The following is a 23,359-nucleotide window of genomic DNA, read 5'->3' as shown; positions in this document are numbered from 1 at the left end:
GAAAAATATCTAAATTCACTGCACTTCAGGGGAAAGTAGTTCAAATGCAGTTTCAAAACTTATTTGCAAGATTTTCACTCTGTGATACTGGAGGAGGAAGAGGGCAGGATTCTGTTATAGCAACATATGTTGTAAAAAAATCCCGCTTTTAAAATACTGATTGTGTGATCCATTAGTTTTCAGAGCAAAGCAAGTTAGCTTTTATTCAGCCTTTAGCTGAATAAAGATGAAAGAAGACAGGAACACCAGCTTGACTGAGTGGAATGCTATGGCCTGAAGCCTTTTGTTGATTTATTTCTCTGTTTGCATGTATTCTGTCAGTACATTATGGCATTTTGGATAATGGTAATATGTCCTTGAAGAAAGAATACCTAATCTTCCTGATGTCTAGCTGTAAAAAAATATGGCAAAGAGCATATTGAAGATTAATAATTTAAGCAGAGTGTGTTGAAAAATCAAATCTCAAAATAAACTAGAAGAGGATGCTAAGGAGAAATCATAAAAGCTGTCTTAGTCATAATTCTTTAAGCAGGGGAAATGCTTATTAATTATGAAACCCAGAAGTGAAGAAGGATCTAAATTACTCTATGGGGGTGGAGCCTCCAGACTAAAAACCTTATGTGACCACTATCCATTGTATGGAGAGGAGTGCCGCTCTTTTTGTGTGTACTAGTTGGGGCTGGGTGACATGTTAAGCCACAAACATGTACTCATACCTTCATGCAAATATGCACATTTCATCTGAAAGAGAAAATATGTCGGTTTTCAAACTTGATGTGTGTTTGCTTGCATACCCCTTCTGTGAGTTAATACTGGCTTTTGCTCAGAGATATGGACTACTTTCTGGAAAGTTTTCCCTTATTTTCTATGGAAATGTTTATATTTCTGAAATTTCTACTTGAAATTTTGAGATACAGTGTGGGGAATTAATATGGTAGAGCTGTGTTTAACTATAACTATAAATTGGTCAGATTAACATGCCATACCTTATGTATTGTTAGATTTATATACCACCTTTCATTAAAAGGAACCCCAAGGCAGTTAAAAACAGTACAAATCAATGTAAAAATATTCAGTCATCCCTCGCCAACCATGATGGTTCCGTTCTGGGAAAACCTCACAGTTGGTGAATTCGCAGTAGACAAGCCATTTAAGTCAATGGCAAATAGGGGGTTAGGGGAATCGCGAACACACAAAACCAAAAAATACAATAAAAAATAGAAATTAATCCCCCCAAATCACCAGGAGTGAGTAAGAGGAGTGAAGGGTCCCCTGAAAACTACCCCCAACCCCAGAAAATAGTGGAACATCACAGCCATTGCCAAAAAATCTTGCCAAATCGCAGATACTCTGGTCGTGGTTGGTGAGACCTGCCACAATTTTCCAGTCACAGATACTCAAAACTGCAATTGGGAAACCCGCAGCATTCCAGAGCCTGGGATCAATGACCAAGGTGGCCTCATTGTCAGTGCACTGAGCAGAGTTCCCTCTGATTATTTTGTCAGATGGAAAGAAACCCCTGGGAGCAGGTGGTCCTTTAGCTATCTAGGGCCCAAACCATTAAAGACTTCAAAGGTCAAAAACAGCACCTGGCATTGGGGAAAAAACACTGTCAAGCAATCTAACTCTTTCAGAATGGGCGTGATATGGTCCCAGCACGCAGCTCTGGACAAAATGCAGCTGCATTTTGCACCAGCTGTAGTTTCTGAATATGCCAAGGGCATCCCAGTGTAGTGCACATTACAGTAATCCAGCTATGACATATTAACATCAATCTATTTAGTGTATCAGGAAAACTTGGCTTTATCCAAAGAGCAGTTTACTCGCTTGAAGTAGGTCATGCTCATATAGGGTTAACTTGCACTCCAATGATCAGTACTGGGAATGCTATGCACAAGTGGGTATATGAACCCTTTTCCTTTGTACTGTTTTCCCATGGAAAATCACCCCCCAGAGCAGCTATTGACAGCAAGTAGGGCAAAGAGCACCTTGTAGGGGGGTGGGATCTTCTGTTGAAAAAAATAAAATACAGTGGGAGGGAAGAATTAATCCTGCATACTGCGTTCAATCCTGTGTACTGCGTTCCCAGTCTGGATCCTCCCCACCAACCTCACTTTTTAGCCTACTTTCCAGTAGGCTTATGAAATCACCTGGCATTCTGTCCGTGTGTGGGCCAATATGAACCATATTGGGTACAGTTGTAGGGATACCTCAGCAGCACAATTTGTGATGATGTCATCCACCCCAATCCAAGATGGCAAACATGTAAACTTTTGAGGCACAAGTGGGCTAACTTGTGAACCGCCTGCTTTGAACCAAACTTGCTACAACTGTAGGGACACTTAGGGATGCCCTAATGGTGTGGTGTGTGTGATGTCATCCACTCCAATTCAAGATGGCAACCACGTGAACATCTGAGGCGCAAGCGGGCTAATTTGTGGACTGTCTAACCAATTTAAACCAAATTAGGGACAGTTGCAGTGAGTGACACATAGGGACACCTCAGTGACATAGTTAGTGGTGATGTCATCCACACCGATTCAAGATGGTGGATGTGTGAACATTTGAGGCACAAGTGAGCTAATTTGTGAACTGCTTAACCGATTTGAACCAAATTTGCTACAGCTGAATGGACACATAGGGATACCCCAATTGTGTAGTTTGTGATGATGTCACCCACCCCGATCCAAGATGGCGGATGCGTGAATGTTTGAGGTGCAAATGCATTAACTTGAGGACCGTCTAACTGATTTGAACCAAATTTGGAACAGCTGTAGTGAATGACACACAGGGACACCTCACTGGTGCAGTTTGTTACAATGACATCCACCTCAATGCAAGATGGCAGACACATGAACATTTGAGGCGCAATAAATCTAACTTGTGGACCTAGATTTGCACCAGATTTAGTCCAGATGTAGAGACAGTGAAAGGAAAGTAGACTGATTAGTTCTTCCTAGAACAACTTGTAAAAGAGATGGTGTTTCCAGTGCTAAGTGTACCTCCTAACACAATTAACTTCATGCAAATTATTGAACCCATAGCAGCACTAATGTAAATGCAACACATTCTATAGGACATAGCATACTAATAGTTTCACCTGGGATGCCAGCTGTAGTCCTTCTTGGAAAAGTGGGATGTGGCCACAGCTGTTCATGACTTGATAACTTCCAGACTAGAACGTGCCTCATGAGGTTTCAACTTCACTTGGCTCAAAATGCAGTGACAAGGTTGTTTATTGGTATGGCTTAGAGAAAGCAAATCCTGCCAGTGTTTAAAGAGCAACATTGCCTGTCAGTTTGTTTCCAGACACAAATAGTGTATTGCTTTTTGGCCTTGAAGGCCTGAATGAGCTGGATTTATATGAGCCTGCCCACCCATTAAGGCCATACTTGGAGTGCCCCTGCTTTCTGAGGTGTGTTGGGCAACAGCACAGAGTATTCCTTAGTTTTAGAATTCTGTTCTCCTGTTGGCTTGTTAGACATCCACCTCGACTGCTTTTAGGTGACAGTTGAAGCCCTTTTTGTTCTTTCCAGCATTTAATGGAATTTGATTTTACTATTAGAGCTCATTGATACTATTTGTGTTGTGGTTTGTTTTTTTTAACATTGTTTTGTTGTTAACTTCAGTAAACACTGCTCTATAGAATAGAATAATTGCTTATATAAATTACCAGTTACAACCCAAAACCTGAAATCTGTATGCATTTGGCAATTCATGAGTAAATGAGTAAAATAGAATGATGTTAAAAATGATTTTCGCCAACTGTAGACATGCATATTCATTTATATGAATGTTTCAGTGGCAAAGTGCAAAAATGAAGAAGAAAACGTTGATAATACATGTGGGGAAGAACAGTTCTGATGAAAATTTACTTAACAAAATGAAAGGGTGGTGGAAACATTGATGGCACTAGTAATTGGGCCAGTTCAAGGCTTGTGCGCTACAAAAGTAAAATCAGAATACTGTGCTAATGCCACTCCATAAAAGTCAGTTACTGTTTTGCAAAAGTAGTACGGTAGATGCTGAATCATTTGTGCAATTTACTATTGCTGCCTTGGTGCTAAAAGTGGGGAAGGATAGAATGTTAATAGTAGTGAATGCACACCCCTACTAGTAGAGGTGTGCATGAAACAGATTTTGTGTTTCGTTTTGAGCTTGAAACAGAACGCAAAATACCTAATGTTTCATTGAAACACTCAAAACATTTCAAGTCCGTTTCAAGTGTCTCAGCCATAGGGAACAATGGGGAACTCAAAACACTCCATTGTTCCCCATGGTTAGCTCCTAGAGACACCAAAGCGTGTTAGTTGGTAGGGCATGATGGGTGCTACCTACTACCCAACCCACAAATGAAATGGGCAAGTGAGCAATCTTTTAAAAAATGAATGTTTTTCCCCAAACTCCCATAGGATCCTATGGGGAAAGGTTAAAAATTTGTTTAAAATTGTTTGCTTGCCTATTTCTTTTGTGGGTTGGGGTAGGGATGTGCATGGGTAGGGATGTGCATGGAACCACAGCGGGGCAGTTCGAAAGTGGCGGGGGTGCCGCTTTAAGGGCGGGGGAGGTGCACTCCCCCGCCTCTTTCCCCCTGCCAACACTCATTGCTGTTAAAAGCATTCGGGGTGGCAGCATACCCCCCTGCTGCCCCTTCCCCCTTCTTGGCTGGAAGTGGCCGGAAGTACCGTGTGTGTGTGTGTGTGTGTGTGTGTGTGTGTGTGTGTGTGCGCGCGCACGCGCACGCGTGCGCGTGCGCCCGCCCCTGTTGCGCACGCCCTGTCTGATGTGCATGCGCATGCATGTGGCAGGCACATGTGCGCCTGGTACTTCTGGCCGAGGAGAGGGAAGGGGCAGCAGGGAGCTACACTGTTGCCCTGAAGGCTTTTAACGGTGGCGGGAAGGGTAAGTGCACCCTCCCCCACCCTTAAAGCGGCACACCCCCCCTCCCAGTGTTTGAATCTGTTCGGAGACCTGTAAAAGGGCCTCTGAACAGGTTTGTGCACATCCCTAACAATGAGGTGTTTCGAGTTACCCATTGTTCCCTGTGGTCAGAACAAGCAATGTGCACAATTTTGCAACCCTGCCTTGAAAACATTGCAGAAATACAAAATAAAAGGAAATCTATCCCTCCTGACACAGAACACACATTTTGAAGACAGTCCAAAAATGCCCCAAAAATAATCACAATGCAAATTGCAGAGCAGACCCGGAGCACTGAGTGAAGCACAAGTTAGTTTCAAGTCCAGACATGGAGCTCATCACAGCAATCACCAAGAAATATTTTTTACACACACAGTCCATTTCTTGCCACAATATCTCACAAACAAAACCACAACTTGCAGGCAGGCACCCAAGTTCTGCCTTTGTCTATCTGAGATCCAGCAAACCCAGATAGTTAAAGCAGCTATCTATAACTAACACGGCATATACTCATAGCTGAGAACAGAAAACCACCACATCAAACCAATCTTTCTCCTGATGTATCCTCTTCTTGCATAAGGGTGCTCTCTCACTCGCTCTCCCTCCCTTCCTCCCAGTCCCCTTGAATACATCTTGAAATTTCCTCCAAAAGTATGGATGCATGAACTCCAGTTCAGGAGCACAGTTCAGGAGCTTTAAGAAACAGGAGAGCAGGTCCTTACCTGCTCTCCACCGTTCCATGCAGCTTCCTGCTGGGGTAGTGCATGGCGCCAGCACACAGATGGTGTCTGTGCATGTGAGTGCGCGCTTTGTGTGGTCAGCATAGTGTTGACCATGTGTGCCACAACACAGGGCTTCTTGGGATGTGTGGCGCCACAGCAGGGAAGCTGCATGGGGTGGCAGAGAGCAGGTAAGGACCTGGTCTTCTCCTTTTTAAAGCTCCCTAATTGTGGTCAAACCATGCACTTCCCTACCCAAAAGTGTCCCTCCTCTCTCTCCCTAGCCAGTGGGGACACAGTTGCCTATGACAACACTTTATTTGGCCAACCAAGAAGCAAGGAGATTGCAAGTCAGTCGGAAGCCAGTGCCAGAAATCCAATCAGGAAGAAACAGCCCACCAAAATGGTGCTCGAAACAGTCAAGACGATTTGGGCTTGAAACAGGCCCTTTATTTTAAGGGCATTTCATTTCAAGTTCGAAACACTCAAAATGGAGCTCAGATTGTTTCGAACTTTAATTGTTTTGCACATCCCTAGGTACTGGTGCTAAAGGAGATGAAAGCATTTGTATTTATATGGCAAAGAGCGTTGAAAACTAGTGCTTTTTAAAGCATCAGTGTTTGATTGATTGATTTCTATACTTCCCTTCCAAAAATGGCTCAGGGCGATTTACACAGAATAATAAAAAATAAATAAATAAGATGGATCCCTGTCCCCAAAGGGCTCACAATCTAAAAAGAAACATCAGATAGACACCAGCAACAGTCACTGGAGGTACTGTGCTGGGGGTGGATAGGGCCAGTTACTCTCCCCCTACTAAATAAAGAGAATCACCATGTTACTTTGCCAAGTTAGCAGGGGTGGACTTGCCTTTGAAGCATCAATCACTGCTTCAACAACCAGGATATTTAGCCTAGTTTAAAAAAATCCAAGTGTATCTTGCTTACTAATAGTGTTGGAAGCAGAGGTCTCCTGGCCTTTCCCAAGTTTCTCTTAAGTACAAAGCCAAAATTGGAGTATGATGCAAAATTTGTTTACATCATTGGTTCAGGAAACTGATTTGTGTGTTTTTCTGTTGTAAATTGGATTATGAATGCCATGTTGGATTTGTGGAACAAAGTGGCTAAAATGTAAGTAAAAGCATTACTTTGATTCAAGTTGCACCTTACATATTATTTTGACTGAAGTTCCTACATCCCTTTTCCCCTAGGACTTGACTGGCATAGAGTCTATGGACCAATGTCGTCATACACTAGAACAACACAACTGGAACATAGAGGTATTGTGCCACAAGGGAATTGCTTTCTTATTGTACTGTTTAAAATTGTGATCATGTGCATTTCCAAAGTCTTACCTTGTCCTTTGAATGGTGTTAGCATGACATCCTCCTCAAAGCCATTTTAATAAGATCAATTGTCAGAACAAAACAAAAATTGCAAGGCGTGTGGATTCTTAGAATCATAAGAGCCAGTCCCATATCTTGACTTGTTATTCCTTATGGTTACAGTGATAAGTTTGAGAATGTGGTGTCCAAAAAGGTAGGTAGCCACATGTCTTGTAAATGCTCATGAGTTTGCATAGATTTCCCCTATTTAAGTAGTCTTCTGGACGCAAATGTGTCCAGCAGTAATGTGGCATCTTCCAAATTCATGAAATGTTATAATAATCATCTCTAAATATGCAATCTATCTGAATTTCTGTGGCTAAAATATTTCCAAGTGACCCAATTTCTGATTTAATTGATAGGTTGCACTCCAAATGTTTGGAAGCTTGTTTGGTTAATCTGCATTAATCCTAGAGTTGCATAGTCAAATAACTCTGAGTACACTGACAAATTAAGCATTTTGTTGTGTTAAGTCTTAACATTTTAATTGGCTTGCTTTCTAACAGAGAAGTATATTTTCTGTTGACTGTGTATTTTATTCAGAATACATCTTCTTAGGGGCTCTAGTTATGCCACTCACTATATTCAAATCTCCACTGTGCATACTTAAAATTGCTTGAGTTTTCACATATTACTGCTCCTAACCATACCTGGGCCTTTCGAACTACAAACACATCTATAAGCATTGTCCTGAACAGCACAATATATGTAGTGGTGTTGTGTAAGCAGCATCTTCTAGACTACAAATTAGCAGCAATGCCTACGTTCTTATTTGTTTCAAGCTAATTCCTGACTTTGACATTCAGAATAGTCCAAATATTTACTGCAGTTAACACACACAACTTATCCTTTTTGGGGGTTTTTCACCACATAGTCAGCTGTTCAAGATCGACTGAATGAACAAGAGGGTGTCCCAAGTGTCTTCAACCCACCACCTTCTCGACCACTACAGGTCAACACCGCCGATCACAGGATCTACAGCTATGTTGTTTCAAGGCCACAACCAAGGGCAAGTTGTTTCATCATCTTTACATTTCACTTAAAAAGATTGGCTGATCTGACTAAATTTACCTGAAGAAGTCCTATTGAAATCAAAGGGCATGTTAGGCTTTTCTGAAAGTGAATTTTGAACTCAAATTTTGTCATCTTTGTGCAATTTGGATGAGATTTTCTTTCTATAAAGGCATACATTTATGTAAACTCTCCCATCCTTTCCCCAACTGGGGCATTTCCTTTTGTTCATGCTATTGTGAGTTGTATATTGTGAGTTTTAAAAGTGGAATAGCTCTCCATCCTGTGTTCTTGCAAAAATATATACAGTGAGGGAAATAAGTATTTGATCCCCTGCTGATTTTGTCCGTTTGCCCTCTGACACAGAAATGACCAGGCTATAATTAGAATGGTAGGTTTATTGTAGCTGTGAGAGACAGAATAACAACAAACAAACCCTCAAAAGCCCAGTGCCCAAAAGTCAGCGATGGATTTGCATTGTAGTGAGGGAAATAAGTATTCGATCCCTTCACAAAAGATGTCTTAGTACTTGGTGGCAAAACCCTTGCTGGCAATCACAGAGGTCAGACGTTTCTTGTCGTTGGCCACCAGGTTTGCACACAACCCAGGAGGGATGTTGTCCCACTCCTCTTTGCAGATCCTCTCCAAGTCAGAAAGGTTTCAAGGCTGATGTTTGGCAACCCGAACCTTCAGCTGCCTCCACAGATTTTCTATGGGATTAAGTTCTGGAGACTGGCTGGGCCACTCCAGGACCTTCATGTGCTTCTTCTTGAGCCACTCCTTTGTTGCCTTGGCTGTGTGTTTTGGGTCATTGTCATGCTGGAATACCCATCCACGACCCATTCTCAATGCCCTGGCTGAGGGAAGGAGGTGCTCACCCAAGATCTGATGGTACATGGTCCCGTCCATCGTCCCTTCGATGCGGTGAAGGTGTCCTGTCCCCTTAGCAGAAAAACACCCCCAAAGCATAATGTGTCCACCTCCATGTTTGACGGTGGGGATGGTATTCTTGGGCTCATAGGCAGCATTCCTCCTCCTCCACACACGGTGAGTTGAGTTGATGCCAAAGAGCTCGATTTTGGTCTCATCTGACCACAACACTTTCGCCCAGTTCTCCTCTGGATCATTCAGATGTGCATTGGCAAACTGCAGACGGGCCTGTACATGTGCTGCCTTGAGCAGGGGGACCTTGCGGGCACTGCAAGATTTCAGCCCTTCACGACGTAGTGTGTTACCAATTGTTTTCTTGGTGACTATGGTTCCAGCTGCCCTGAGATCATTGACAAGTCCCCCCCGTGTAGTTCTGGGCTGCTTTGTCACCGTTCTCATGATCATTGCAACTCCACGAGGTGAGATCTTGCATGGAGCCCCAGACCGAGGGAGATTGACAGTTATTTTGTGTTTCTTCCATTTGCGAGTTATCATGCCAACTGTAGTCACCTTCTCACCAAGCTGCTTGGCGATAGTCTTGTAGCCCAGTCCAGCCTTGTGCAGGTCTACAACCTTGTCCCTGACATCCTTTGACAGCTCTTTGGTCTTGGGCATGGTGGTGAGTTTGGAAGCTGAGTGATTGCTTGCTTTTATGGACAGGTGTCTTTTATACAGGTACTGTAACAAGCTGGGATTAGGAGCACTCCCTTACAGAGGGTGTTCCTCATCTCAGCTCGTTACCTGCATATAGTGAAAAGACACCTGGGAGCCTGAAATCTTGCTGGTTGATAGGGGATCGAATACTTATTTCCCTCACTACAATGCAAATCCATCGCTGACTTTTGGGCACTGGGCTTTTGAGGGTTTGTTTGTTGTTCTGTCTCTCACAGCTACAATAAACCTACCAATCTAATTATAGCCTGGTCATTTCTGTGTCGGAGAGCAAACGGACAAAATCAGCAGGGGATCAAATACTTATTTCCCTCACTGTATACTATTTCACTGCAGAAGTGACAATGTTCATGGTTTTCTCTGTATACTTTGTACTTTATCAATGTCACAAAGGAAAAAGTCATGTGTGAAGTAATTCTTTCTTGCACTTCATAAAATATGCATATTTGTAGCTAAAATCAAGAGCAATGCATGTTACTTGTTCCTCCCCAAAATATGTTCCTGTGAGTCCTCCAATGTCAGGGATGTGTTTTCAGGAAGCACAGAGAGCTTCAGAAGGAAGGGGAGTTCAATGATAATTCCCCTTGTCTGTTATCTGTGTGCACAATGTTAGTCTTGATGCTGGGGGCCCCTCAACATCTATTTATATAATTCTCTAAGGCATACCCATGGCTAATTCCGTGTGTGGCAACTCTTGCGAGAGTTCGAGAACGGAAGCACCGTGATGATTGGGCAGTAGAGATTACATATGCAGATAGGGAGGAGGAGCCTGTGAGAGCAGAACCACCATGGTGATTAGGCAGTGGAGATTCCATATGCAGATAGGGAGGAGAAGCCTGTGATGGTTAAGGTCAGTTGGAATGCAACTGTTACTGGTTGGAAGATATTCTTGATTGTAGAGGAGAGGAATCTATGGGGTGTGGGGCATGAGGGAGGAAAGAGTCCCTTCAGGAGAAGGAGGCTGCCACTGTGTGAAATAGATGAGGAATCAAGATGAACAAGATCTGGAAGGAAGGGAGAGTGAGAGAGAGAAAGAGAAAGAAAGAAGGGAGGAAAGGAGAGCAAGTGGAGGAGAGAGAAAAGGGGAGGGGAAGAGAGAGAAGGAAGGGCAAGGGACGGGCCCGAGCCTGTCAGTGGCCTGAAGAGAATGAGTGGCCATGGCGGCGGCAGCAAGGAAGGGTCCAATCAACCACTGCTGCTGTTTGGGGCTGTTGAGGCCATTGGCGGAGGGAGGCAGGCAAGCAAGGGACGGGTCCAGCCCTGTCAGCGGCCTGAGGGGAACTAGTGGCCATGGGGGTGGCAGTGGCAGCGACAAAGGGCCCAATCAGCAGCTGCTGCTCTTGAGAGGAGGAGCAGGAGCGGGGCTCAGGTGATGGGGAGGTCTCTGGCAATAGGGGGCTGCAGCTTGGCCAATAGGCACCAGCAGTGCTGCAGCTGTGACCAAGAGGGGTGAGGGGGATGGAGTAAAGGGGTGGAGGAGGAGTACCAGGAGTGCAGCTCAGGTGAGGGTGGAGAGATCTCTGAAGTGAGGGGAAGCTGTGGCAGGGGGTTGGGGAGCAATCAAGTACTAGCACTAGTTAATTAATTAAGCTAGTATGTTTATATTTCAGTTTTTAAAATATGGAAATAATATTGCATTTAAAGCCAAACTTTTGGCCATTATTTTTAGCATCCCCCAAACTAAGCTTAAAAATATAGAGATACACTTGTGCCCACTCCTAGATGTTCTTTCTCCTTTAGTCTCTTGTCTGAGGTTAAACCACCAAGTCAGAAGCTTCCAGGCTTGTGCTGGAATATTCCACTAGCATACCTTCTGCTGGATAAAAAAACACATTTAAACTGCTACTTAAAAGGAATACATTTAACTACTTTAACTCTCTTTGTCATTTCAGGGCTTGTTAGGTTGGGGTTACTATTTGATAATGCTTCCATTCCGATTAACGTATTACACATTACTTGATATATTTAGGTAAGTACACAATTAGTGCATGCTTGTTTGGGATTATTGCTTTATTCTGAAACTTGTCAGAACAACTAAATCATCTTATTGTTCTAGAGCAGAGCAGAGCATGGTAGGCAGGATGTAGAAATTAGTTGTTGAATGAGTGGCCATTTTTTGATGCTTGCTAGTAACCTAGTGCTTGCTGGTTACTGGAGAAACTTGCAGAAATGCTGGACTAGGTGGGCCATAATCTGACTCTGCAAGGCAGCTCTTAATGCCCAAAGAAGTGAGGTTCTCTTAATACTTGGGAAATAGCTAATCCATGTTAAGAAATCCTGAAGATGCGCTCTTGTAAACTTAAAACACATCAGTAGATCATGGAGATTAAATTTTAAAAACAATCAAACATGCAAGACTGAAATCGGCCAACCCCTATTCTCAATGTGCTGGATATCAAGCTGAAATTTCAACCATATATACTTTTCTAGGTTTGCTTTGCGTTTCATACGGCCCGATCCTCGTAGTCGGGTCACTGACCCTGTGGGTGACATTGTTTCATTTATCCATATGTTTGAAGAAAAATATGGAAGGATACATCCTGTGTTCTACCAGGGGACATACAGCCAGGTTGGTGTAAAAGGTTGATTCAAAGATATGTCGATTGCCATGTTTTTCTTTGTCTTGGGAAGGGAGAACTCTTGCAAAAGTAATCAAGTTTTCCCTTGAAATAAATAGCATGGGGTTTCCCCCTTTTGCCAAAGAGATGTAATTTATAGATTTAATGGAAAGTTCTATTATTGTTGCCCAACTTAAACAATACGTGGGGAATGGAAGTACTTAGCTAGTAACTTTGATGGCAACATTGTCTAATTTAACAGCTTTGTATGGTCACCAGGCACATGACTTAGTATTGTATTATTGCCTTTCCACAAAAAAGTTCTCAGAGAAGTTGACATAGCAAAAGGAAAAAGAAAATGGTTCTCTTTCTAAAGAGGCCCACAATCCAAAAGGAAGCACACCAGAAACTTGCTGTACTTGTTCTATAACAGTGCTGCTGAACAAGGAACGCGGGAGGGAGGGAGGCAGAGTCTCAGATTCTCTCCCCCCCATCCCCGCAATGAAGTTCGACCCCAGCACAGCATCGCTTCAGTGGCTGTTGCTGGTATCTGCCCTATGCTTATTTTTAGACTGTGAGCCCTTTGGGGACGGGACCATCTTATTTATGTATTCTTTATTTTTCTATGTAAACCGCTTTGAGAACTTTGGTTGAAGAGCGGTATATAAATATTTGCAGCAGCAGCAGCAGTAGTAGTAGATGTGCATTATTTTTGCAGTTAGAAATGGAAGCAGACTGATCTGATGACCTGGCACTTTTCATTTCGTTTCATTTGGTCACAGTTCCAACTATTTGAATTTTATCTCTCTAAAATATCTGTTCCTTCTCTCAAGGCACTGAACGATGCAAAGAGAGAGTTACGCTTCCTTCTGGTTTACCTTCATGGTGATGACCATCAAGACACTGATGAATTCTGCCGGTAGGTTAGTTACGTTTTTTAATAAATTGCAGTGTGTGAGAGTTCTGGATACGGCTTCAAGTGAGTTGTGTTTTTATTCTCTCCCCACAGGAACACACTCTGTGCACCTGAAGTGATTTCCCTCATAAATACTAGGATGTTTTTCTGGGCTTGTTCCACAAACAAACCAGAAGGATACAGAGGTAAGTGTCTTACTGCTGAACTCCTCCCTGGGTGGTATAATTTAAAATTTAAAAAAATCTGAGCCCATTCCTTTGCCTATTTACTCAGAAGTAAGGTTTGATGTGTTCAGTGAGGCTTGCTCTAGGGAAAGTGTGGCCTTAGATTTCAGTCTTATGTACTTCATCAGAGAAGAGAAAACACATTGGACTTAGTGTCACATATTCAAAATTAACATGCTTCAAATCAGGCTGTCAGAATAGATTCTTGCAATTGCTTTGCATTTGTTCTGCTTCATTTTAGGACATAGTAAATGGATTCAGGGCAGTGTGATCAAGTTTTAAATGATACTGCCTCTTAACCAAAGAAACAATTTGGAAATGAACTAAAAGTTACAGTCCTTGAACCCCTGTTCTCCGTCAGAGTCATTTTTTGTCAGAGCCAACCATTTTCTTTGTTGCAGGCATGCTGGCTGCACTCATTGACTTTCTTCTTTCTAATTGGTCTGTTTTGGTGTTAGATGTCCAGTTCCACTTTCAGCTAACAACTTGCAGAGAAGTAGCTGTTTGTCTGCAGCAAAACTAGCAAAGAGTTTTATAGCACCTTAAAGCACATTTTTAACAGAGTATTGTAGCACATTTATTTCAGCATAAGCTTTCACAGCATCATCAGATGTGTGAAGTGTTGACCTCAGTTGGTAGATATTTGTGATCCTGTAGTCCAAAAGCTTAACTCTCACTTTGACTGGGAGCAGGAATTTATCCTCCCTCTTTCTGTCCTGACCCTAAATTCCCTAGGGCAATGGAATGATTCTTCTGTCACTCTATCTTTGCAAGGCCCCTGCCCTTCAGGTAGCCCTCTTCCTGTGCATCATTACAGATCAAGAGGAGGTCTTGGACAGCCACAAAGACCTGTCCATCCAAGTGGCTTAAGGCTGAAACCGATGAGGTCTCAGGCAAGTCCCCACCTGGAGGGATCTTGCCATACTCTCTCTTGGAGTGTGGCTAGAAAAAATAAAAATAAAAATAGCAGTATGGTTACAAGAAGGCTCTCCAGTCTTCCAGTTGAGCAGGGCCACGTCCTGGTTCTCCTTTTATACTCTCACTCTGTATTTTTAGATCAATGTGTTTGCATCTGCTGAACTGGTCTTCAGGAGGGCCATGCTTCACTGACCATTGCAACCCTTTTAGCCTCTTCTAGGACACCCTTTTTTAGGAAATGTTCTCCTTCACAGTGTATTGAAGTACCTGGGATATGTTTTCAAACACTGCTTTAAACTTCCTAAGGAGGTTTCTCTGTTAAGGTCATCTTTCTTATCGCCATTGCCTCAGCATTTAGGGTTTCTGAAATGAATTTTGTCTTCAAACTTTTCAAAAACACACAGCTTTCTTCAGACTAGACTCATCCTTTATCCCTAAAATCAACTTGCGGTTTCATCGGGAACAGAAGTTGACATGGGCCTTGTGCTCCACAGCTTCTGCCAGAGAGGTTGCAGGACTACCACCTGGTCCTCTATCCATATCTTTTACTTGGCACTACAAAATCAACCTTTTAGCTGTGGAAGCAAGCCATTGGTAGAAGAGTACTTCAACATGTGCTACAACTAACAACCAGATACTTCCTTCCCTCTCAGGTCTGTTGAGGCATTGCTTTATTGCCCCAGTATTTGAACCAGTGGAGAGCAATAACTAGGGAGAAGGGAGAATTTGCTTACCTGTGAATTCTCAATATACTTGTTTATCCAACAGTGATCCACTTCCTCCCTGACCTGTCTGCTCTGAAGTCTTAGTTTAGTCACTCAGGAGCGAGTGTGCTGGTTCATGGGGCTAGGCTTGATTCATTGCTACATCAGTAGGGACTGGCTTCCGGGAGGAATGAGAGGTGCCTTTTAGTCCAGTCCACAGCCAGTTTTTCAAAGAGCCTGCCTCCTAATGAACAGAGGAGAACATTCCCTGCCATCTGTTGCTAGCTGAGGATGACCTTTCATGTATCTGATAAAGTGGACTTCTCGCTTAATGCTGAAATTCCTCAATCAAACTACAAAACTCTGATTCTTTCAACTAAATTGCTGCGGTGCAGGTAGATAGAGGTCTACCGAATTCTAATTATCTACAGTTGGAGCTCTCTCTGATCTCAGAGTTCTGAAATGATACCCCATCCCCATTGGGTATGGGGGTACACTGGCTGCCGATAGGTTTCTGGGCAAAATACAAAGTACTAGTTATAACTTATAAAGCCCTAAATGGCTTAGGCCCTGGGTATTTAAGAGAGCATCTTCTTCGTTATGAGCCCCACCGCCCTTTGAGGTCATCCGAGGAGGTCCATCTCCAGTTACCACCAACTTGTTTGGTGGCTACACAGAGACGGGCCTTCTCGGCTGCTGCCCCGAGATTGTGGAATGAGCTCCCTGCTGAGCTACAATCCTTCCCATCTCTGGCTGTTTTTAAAAAACATTTGAAAACTCTTTTTTTTTTAACCCAAGCCTTCTCAGGTTTTTAATTTAAAAATACTGTTAATTTTATGGTTTTTAAATTATTGTATTGTTTTAACATTTATATGTGTTTTAATTGTTGTTAGCCACCCAGATTTGTAAGTTTGGGCAGGGCATAAATTTAATAAATAAATAAATACATAGTAAATAACTTTTCAGTTACTATATTTTGCTAATTAATGAGGCCATCCATATAAAGTTATTCTTAAAGCTATGTTAAACGATAGGTTTCTTTTCTCACATTTCTAATGCTGCTGATCCCTAAATATACCAGTTTTTTAAACATTCCTAAATGTCATTACCAACGATGATGGCATTTTATGTATTTGTCCAGTGTCTCAGGCCCTACGTGAGAACACCTACCCTTTCCTGGCAATGATCATGCTGAAAGATCGTAGAATGACTGTAGTGGGAAGGTTAGAAGGACTTCTCCAACCTGATGACCTCATCAACCAACTGACATTCATCATGGATGCCAACCAGACATATCTGGTGTCTGAGCGCCTAGAAAGGTACTAGGCTGAAAATGGAAAAACCATATCTGTCTTCTCCTTACCTCAAAATAAGATACATATTTGCATTAAGTCAGTCTAACTCAAAGTACATGAAATATAATCTTTTGTTTTGTTTTTAAATGGCCATCTCTAAGGGGTAGGATTGTGAAGCTTCATGGCCCTGCTTAACCCAGTCTGGATATTTGGGGATTAAATAAAAGGTCCCAGAGATGAAGAAAACAATAAAACATTGGTTACCTACTTGATTACACAAGTTGATACTTAAATTCTTTGTGTGACAGAAGTTGTTAGTATAGGATGTAAAGGACTAGAGAGAGTTCTTGCTAAGTACAAATTGATTAGTCTTGTACTGGAATAGATCGCCACTAGTTGATTAGCTCTTGCTGCTGCTTATTTTAGCTCTATATATTGCTTTGTCATTAAGAGAAATTGACTACTCATGCTACCTTAGGGAGAGCAGACCACTCAATATATACTCTAAGACAGGGATGTGATGATTTCTATATTTTAGTATTGGTGGTTAAATTTATTTATTGTGGTATTAGTGTTGAGTTTAAAAACTTAACATTGCTTATGTTTATAGCAACGTGTAAGTCTGTGCAGGAGGTTGTTTGGCAGTAGCAAAAGTGAGACCCCTGCAGGAAGGATAACGAACCCCTTCTTGCAGTGCAGGAGGGAGCAGAGAGCTAGAGGTGTCGGTTAAAAATTAGTTAGTTGGATGTTAATTAGATGCTGAAGAGGGGAGAAGGTGATCCAGAGGCTTGGGGAGAGAGACGGGTTCTGAACAGGGAAAATTTCTCCATTGGAGAGTAGTGGACCTTAAGTAGAGGCAGGCGTGAATCTGCTCTCCACTGAAAGCCGAGGCCTGTTCAGGAGAAGGCCCAACAGTCCTCGGGAGGAAGGCTGAGCAGTAACTCTGTAACTAAGCAAGTCACCTGAACCCCAGAGTGAAGAGAGACTGTTAACATCTCTGTAAGCAACACACGTGGACAAATGTGTTGGTACCCCTCCACGAAAAAAGAACCCACAGTTGTCTCTGAAATAACGTGGAACTGACAAAAGTAATTGGCACCCATCATTCTTTATTCCGCATTGAACAAAAATCAGACTTTGCTTTAGAGTTTTGATACAACAGAATATTTCAGATAATAACACAAATGAAAACTGCATGGACAAAAATGATGGGACCCTTCACCTAATATTTTGTTACACAACCTTTAGAGGCAATCACTGCAAACAAGTGATTCCTGTAGCTCTCAATGAGACTTCTGCACCTGTCAACAAGTAGTTTGGCCCACTCTTCCTGAGCAAACTGCTCCCGCTGTGTCAGGTTCAAAGGGTGCCTTCTCCAGACTGCATGTTTCAGTTCTTTACATAGATGTTCAATAGGATTCAAATCAGGGCTTATAGAAGGCCACTTCAGAATAGTCCAATGTTTTGTCCTTAGCCATTCTTGGGTGCTTTTAGCTGCGTGTTTTGGGTCATTATCCTGTTGGAGGATCCATGACCTGTGACTGAGACAGAACTTTCTGACACTGGGCAATACCATTCGCTCCAGAATGTCTTGATAGTCTTGAGATTTCATTGTTCCCTGCACAGACTCAAGGCACCCCGTGCCATATGCAGCAAAGCAGCCCCAAAACATAACCAAGCCTCCTCCATGTTTCACAGGAGATATGGTGTTCTTTTCTTTGAAAGCTTCATTTTTTCATCTGTGGACAATAGAGCTGATGTGACTTGCTAAAAAGCTCCAGTTTTGTCTCATCTGTCCAAAGGACATTCTCCCAGAAGCATTGTGACTTGCCAGTATGCATTTTAGCACATTCCAGTCTGGCTTTTTAATGACAAAACTGGAGCTTTTTCCTTCTCCTCCTCCTCTGTGGCTATTCATACATAAGTGCATTCCCTCTTCCCAGCACACCCTTTCACTGCAAGCCTTGTTCAGTCCCCTGTTCGACTCTTGTTCATGCACCAGATAGTGAGCAGAAGCCAGAAAGGCTTCCTTCTCTCCAAGATACTTGTGCAAGAGGCAGCCTGTAACCTTGTCCTCTGTCCCCAAATATGGATTTCAGTTACCAGAGCCAGCAGAAATTGGCCTGAGCGCAGGGAGTGAGGGGACTTGGGCAAGAATATAGGACAGTGGGTTAGGGAAAGGGAAGAGCAGTCCTAGTAAGGGGGTCTTTATCTTTTGATATTTCCCTGTCCACAGATCCTTGGTGCTCAGCTGAGTGAAGGGTCTTCGCATATTTGTGTGCTGTGCTTGGCAAAAGAATGGAGTTAGAAAAGACTGCACAGTAGTGCTGTGCCATAAGTGACAGCCACGTGTGTGCCAGGCACTCCTCGTAATCAACAGCCAAGATCATGTGTTCCTTACAATGTGCTTAATACAAGAATGATTCCACACCTATAAAAAGAAATCTGGAGTTTTCCATTCTTGAAACCTGCAGACATTGCCTTAATTGCAGTTCTTATTTAGTTGGCGCTAATTCATTTCCTTTCTCTATTAGAGAAGAGAGAAACCAGACTCAGGTCCTGAGACAGCAGCAGGATGAGGCATACCTGGCTTCCTTACGGGCAGATCAGGAGAAAGAACGCAAGAAAAAGGAAGAGCGGGAGAGGAAGAAGAGAAAGGAGGAGGAGGTGCAGCAACAGAAGTTGGCGGAAGAGAGACGGCGACGGGTGAGAAGCATCTGTGTCAAGAGCAGTCAATTGCAGCTCTGGGTTGCAGTTTTCAGAATCCAAATATGTGCCATTGCTAGAATTGCCTATGGCTTTCAGCACCTCTTCTAGACAAGTATGGAAATAGGGTGGGGAGGGGGTCTGAACCAATTCTTAACTAAATACACAATGCACACTAACTGATGTGTATTTTGCAAGAAAGTTAGCAAGCATTCATTCGTAAGAGTACCTAAACTGTACACCAAGTGATTCTAGATGATACAAGACAAAATTAAGTTGCAAGCATCTTTAAAACTCAGAGGAGGGAGTATCTTGAGCTGTACTTGTAATAGTGTGAGCTCCACCTGGTTTTTAGGGATTCTTGCCTCCTCTTCCCTTGCAGCCACTCATGTCACATTCCACGCCATTGTTGAGGGTTCCTGGCCCCGCAGGGACTGACTGCTTTGGTGTTATAACTATGATTCACATCTCCATTTTTTAATCTTTGCAGACTTTGCAAGAGGAGAAGGAACGGAAATCTGAATGCCTTCCACCAGAGCCACATCCTGATGACCCAGAAAGTGTCAAGATCATCTTCAAAATGCCCAATGACTCCAGAGTGGAGAGGCGATTCCACTTGACACAGTCTTTAACAGTAAGAATGGAGCAGAAACCTCTTGGTTGTGTGGCTGAGAAATATCTGGGTGAATAGAGGATAAAAATTAGGTTTAAACTTCCCTTCCAGCAGGCTTTTAACAAATTAAAATATGCAATGTTGTGGAAATAGAGTGGAGTTGGAAAGAGTGGTGCAAAGTAGAACAATGTCTTATTTATTTGTAGAACACTACTTATTGTTCTATTCTGATTCCAGGAAGAACCCAGCAAAGTAGATCAAACTGAAAAGAGACTTCCCTCAAGCGGTTTAATTTGTTTCATAATTAGGGGTTCACACCTCAGTCTCCTGCATGGAGCCGAACACCTTTTTGCGCCAACGTGCATGTCCTCAGGAAGCAATGTCTCCTTGTGGAAAAGTGAGGCTGCTGATTACTCCTATTGCTGCAGTATAGGAAGAGGGCGTGTTCTGACTTCTTTTGTGCTTGGGAGGAGGTTTCCCATCTTCACCTTTTTAATGGGTAGCATGCACAGCAGCTAGTGAAAGCTCCAGGTAGCACACGCAAATGGCTCATCCCTGAATTCCCAAAAGCTTGTCACAGCAACGTCAGCAGCAGCATGGGTTGCCACACTGAAGGCTGCAGAGGGAGGGGAGAGACCCTGGAAATTGCAAATGCATCTTCTGCTAGTGAAAACAGGTGGTGTCTCCACGCACCTCCCCTGCAGCCAGCACTGCTGTATTCCACGCGGTTGCCCAGGGTCCCTTGGTAGTGGCTTTTTGGGTGGCTTAAAAAACTTCAGGAAAGCGGAGGGATGGGCAAGGTGCCTTCTGCAGGTGCAGGTTGAGCTAGTAAGGCAAGTGGACATGCTGCTGAGCATTCTTGATCTTGACACAATAGCTGATCTGACCGTAACCTTTTTTCCTTCCTCATAGAAGATATTGTAATATGGAGATCTGTGCTCCCTGCCCCACAATTGCAAGGTGTGCTTTTTAAGGCAAACCCTCTTCAAAGAGTTCTTCCTTGCTTTCCTAGGTGATCCATGACTTCTTATTCTCTTTGAAAGAGAGCCCAGAGAAGTTCCAGATTGAGGCCAACTTCCCTCGCCGGGTCCTGCCCTGCCTTCCTACAGAGGAGTGGCCTATTCCACCTACGCTGCAAGAAGCTGGACTCAGCCACACGGAAGTTCTCTTTGTGCAGGACCTTACGGACGATTGACATTTTTCCAAAATACAGAGATGGAAAGAGAAATTCCTATTATAATACAATATTTTTTTTAAAGACTGCTGCGTACAAATGAGGGATCAGAGACGATGTGGCCTGGGCCAGCCACATCATGTGTCTGCACTGGCAAGAGAGACTCATGCACACTCATGCACACTCGACCTCCTTTTACATTCAGAGGGCAGATGGGAGAGGCCGTAGTTGCTCTCCCAAGAGAGGGTCAGAAACAGCAGCTCTGGGTAAATACTGCTTTTATTGAAAATAATATACCCCAATGTTCTGACGTTAGAAAATTGGATATTTTGCTGCTGCTTGTGACAGCCAGAGGACACTTACACCTGTGAGCCAGGTTGAGATTTTTTGCCCAGGATGGGGAGGGATGGGCAGTGGGTTTTTTCTTCCAGCTTCTCACTCTGTATAAATCTCTTAGGTATTTCTTTTGCTTTGTAACGACCAAAGGAGAATGGGGGTAACAATGGTATTATTATTATTTTTTTTTTTATTAAGGAGCTGGTTGACATTCTTAACTACAGGGGTTCTTCTTCCCCAGGGTGGTTAGCCTGTGTAGTGTAATAAACTCTGCCTCTAGTGTGCCTGTGCTAACACCTCTGACTGTCAGTGTCTTACTGCCCACACAGATTGCGCCTGGCTCAGATGTGCTGCTTAGTTTGAAATGGTGGTCTGATGCGACTTCTGCACACACAGCCAAATGGTGACATTCCCTTAGGCCATGTGACATATTTATTTATTTATTGTTCAGTTTCTATATTGCCTTTCATAAGACATCCCAAGGTGGTTTACAAAAGTTAAAATACAATAAAACTCCATAAAAATCACATTTAAAACCTTAAAGTCGGTTAAACAGTAAAACCATAAAACACCAAAACCACCACCACCATCACCATAAACAAGACAAACAGTAGAGGAGAGCTGAGAGACCTGGCAACTTGACTTGAATTGGTCAAGTTAATGCTTTTCCTTCAAAGAACTTGGATAATGACATCTGCTAGTTTTCATCTTGATCCAGATCAAGGTCAACTTCTTTGGATAGGTTAAGATAAAACTATTAAAATTAAATTTAATGATTAATATTAATTTATATCATTGTTGTCTTCACTGCTTCCCCCTAGGCTGGCCTTGACTCCCTCTGGAGGGGCCATTGACTGTACCACTGAGAAGTGGTTCCACTCTAATCATATGGTGTGTCTGCATTAGTGACTGGAAGAATGATAGAAAAGAGAAACTAGCTTCTAAGAAAGAACTGTGGAAACTTTTTGCTGAGTCCAGTGGGTAAAACAGGGTCATTTTGTCAGTATTCCTGAAGGCTAGTTTTTTGTATGCCTTCCTAGAAAGCATAATTTAAATTATGTGCTGCATGTTCTAGCTGGAGTCCATAAAGTTCAAAAGGGCTATGCTCCAACAAAGGACACAGCCCTCTGCAATGACTGCAGCCATTGTCTCTTCTAAGGGTGTAGTGATTGAGCCTGCCCCATCTTTCAGTGGGATGCATATGAGGCCAGAAAGGCTGTCTTGTTTTTCTAACTCTCCAGCTGCATAACCTCCTCTTAGACTTCTTGAAGCTGAGAGCACAAATGTGGCTTGCACATGGCATTTTCTGGGTTCTTGGTATGGCTTCCCTTGAGGAGGTGAAGCCTCCACTCACTTTCTATTGTGCTTCACTGTTTATTTTGGAGAGACTTTTGCCTCGGGAAAAACAGCAGTATTTGGAATCTGAGGTGGACTCATGAAATACAGTATTACTTTGATATGCCAGACTTGGCTTCTTTTCTGTTTTGTTCATCTTTAGTCGGAAGCACAAGAGTAGTTTTTCTGTTACGTCCTTCTAATGTACGAATCCATACAAGCTCCCAGGTTTGCAAACAGGGGACTCCATGAGGAACTCCTGTGGGAAGGGGTACAGCTTCATGGTGGGACCTTTCTCTGTGTGCACATATGTGCATAGCAGCTGGGTCTCTGACTTGAGCAGTTTATGCATGTGAGTGGATTGTCCTCCATATGCACTGAAGGACTACCAACCATCAGATCCAGAGCAGTCTCCTTGTTACCAAATATATGCCCTAGTCCCACTTTGTGAAGAACCCTCTGTAGTGCCTGTTATAGGGTATGCAGAATTTTTGAATGGAACAAACTGAAGCAAAGCTGTAGAGCTGACGTATCCTATTTGCCCTCTCATTAGTCCTGGAGCCCTTTGTCACAAAGCTTGCTGTAGGAAACAGAAGGCACAGCCCATCCGTGTGTCGTCCTCCATAAAAAGCAACCTTTGAGAATTCTTCTACACTCCATGAAGAATTGTGTATGACTAGCTGTGGCAGCTGCATTATTTGGTGGAATAATCTTAATTGGCATAAGTGGGTGCCATACTAAACCTGCTAGAGAGAGCTGGTTTGTTTAACCTTGTCTGCTGTGTCCATGGATAACGTGTGTAGGGTGGGGGTCTGGGTTCTTTAATCAAAAGGAACATGCAGGAGGGGGAGTTGTACCCTCCTCCCACTTCTCTCACTATACTCTTGTCATTTCTTCTCACTCACAGTTCTCCCTGGGCCGGGAGGTGTGCATGTGTGAGTGAA

The 23,359-nt window shown here is 43.1% G+C and overlaps 1 protein-coding gene across 1 annotated transcript in view; it reads left to right on the top strand.

Annotated features, from left to right (window-relative positions):
• FAF2 (Fas associated factor family member 2) overlaps positions 1-21,376 on the top strand; it is a 30,379-nt gene extending 9,003 nt beyond the window's left edge. The window contains exons 2-11 of the mRNA XM_053301476.1: positions 6,850-6,918; positions 7,898-8,032; positions 11,529-11,605; positions 12,067-12,205; positions 13,028-13,113; positions 13,204-13,295; positions 16,098-16,275; positions 18,786-18,957; positions 19,448-19,591; positions 20,583-21,376. Coding sequence (XP_053157451.1) covers positions 6,850-6,918; positions 7,898-8,032; positions 11,529-11,605; positions 12,067-12,205; positions 13,028-13,113; positions 13,204-13,295; positions 16,098-16,275; positions 18,786-18,957; positions 19,448-19,591; positions 20,583-20,765 — 1,275 coding nt within the window. The 3' untranslated portion in view covers positions 20,766-21,376. The remainder of the gene's footprint in view (positions 1-6,849; positions 6,919-7,897; positions 8,033-11,528; positions 11,606-12,066; positions 12,206-13,027; positions 13,114-13,203; positions 13,296-16,097; positions 16,276-18,785; positions 18,958-19,447; positions 19,592-20,582) is intronic.
• The last annotated feature ends 1,983 nt before the right edge of the window (positions 21,377-23,359 follow it).

This window comes from Hemicordylus capensis, chromosome 2, assembly GCF_027244095.1.
Source record: "Hemicordylus capensis ecotype Gifberg chromosome 2, rHemCap1.1.pri, whole genome shotgun sequence".
Classification (NCBI taxonomy): Eukaryota; Metazoa; Chordata; class Lepidosauria; order Squamata; family Cordylidae; genus Hemicordylus; species Hemicordylus capensis.
This window is presented reverse-complemented; position numbering and strand designations above follow the sequence as displayed.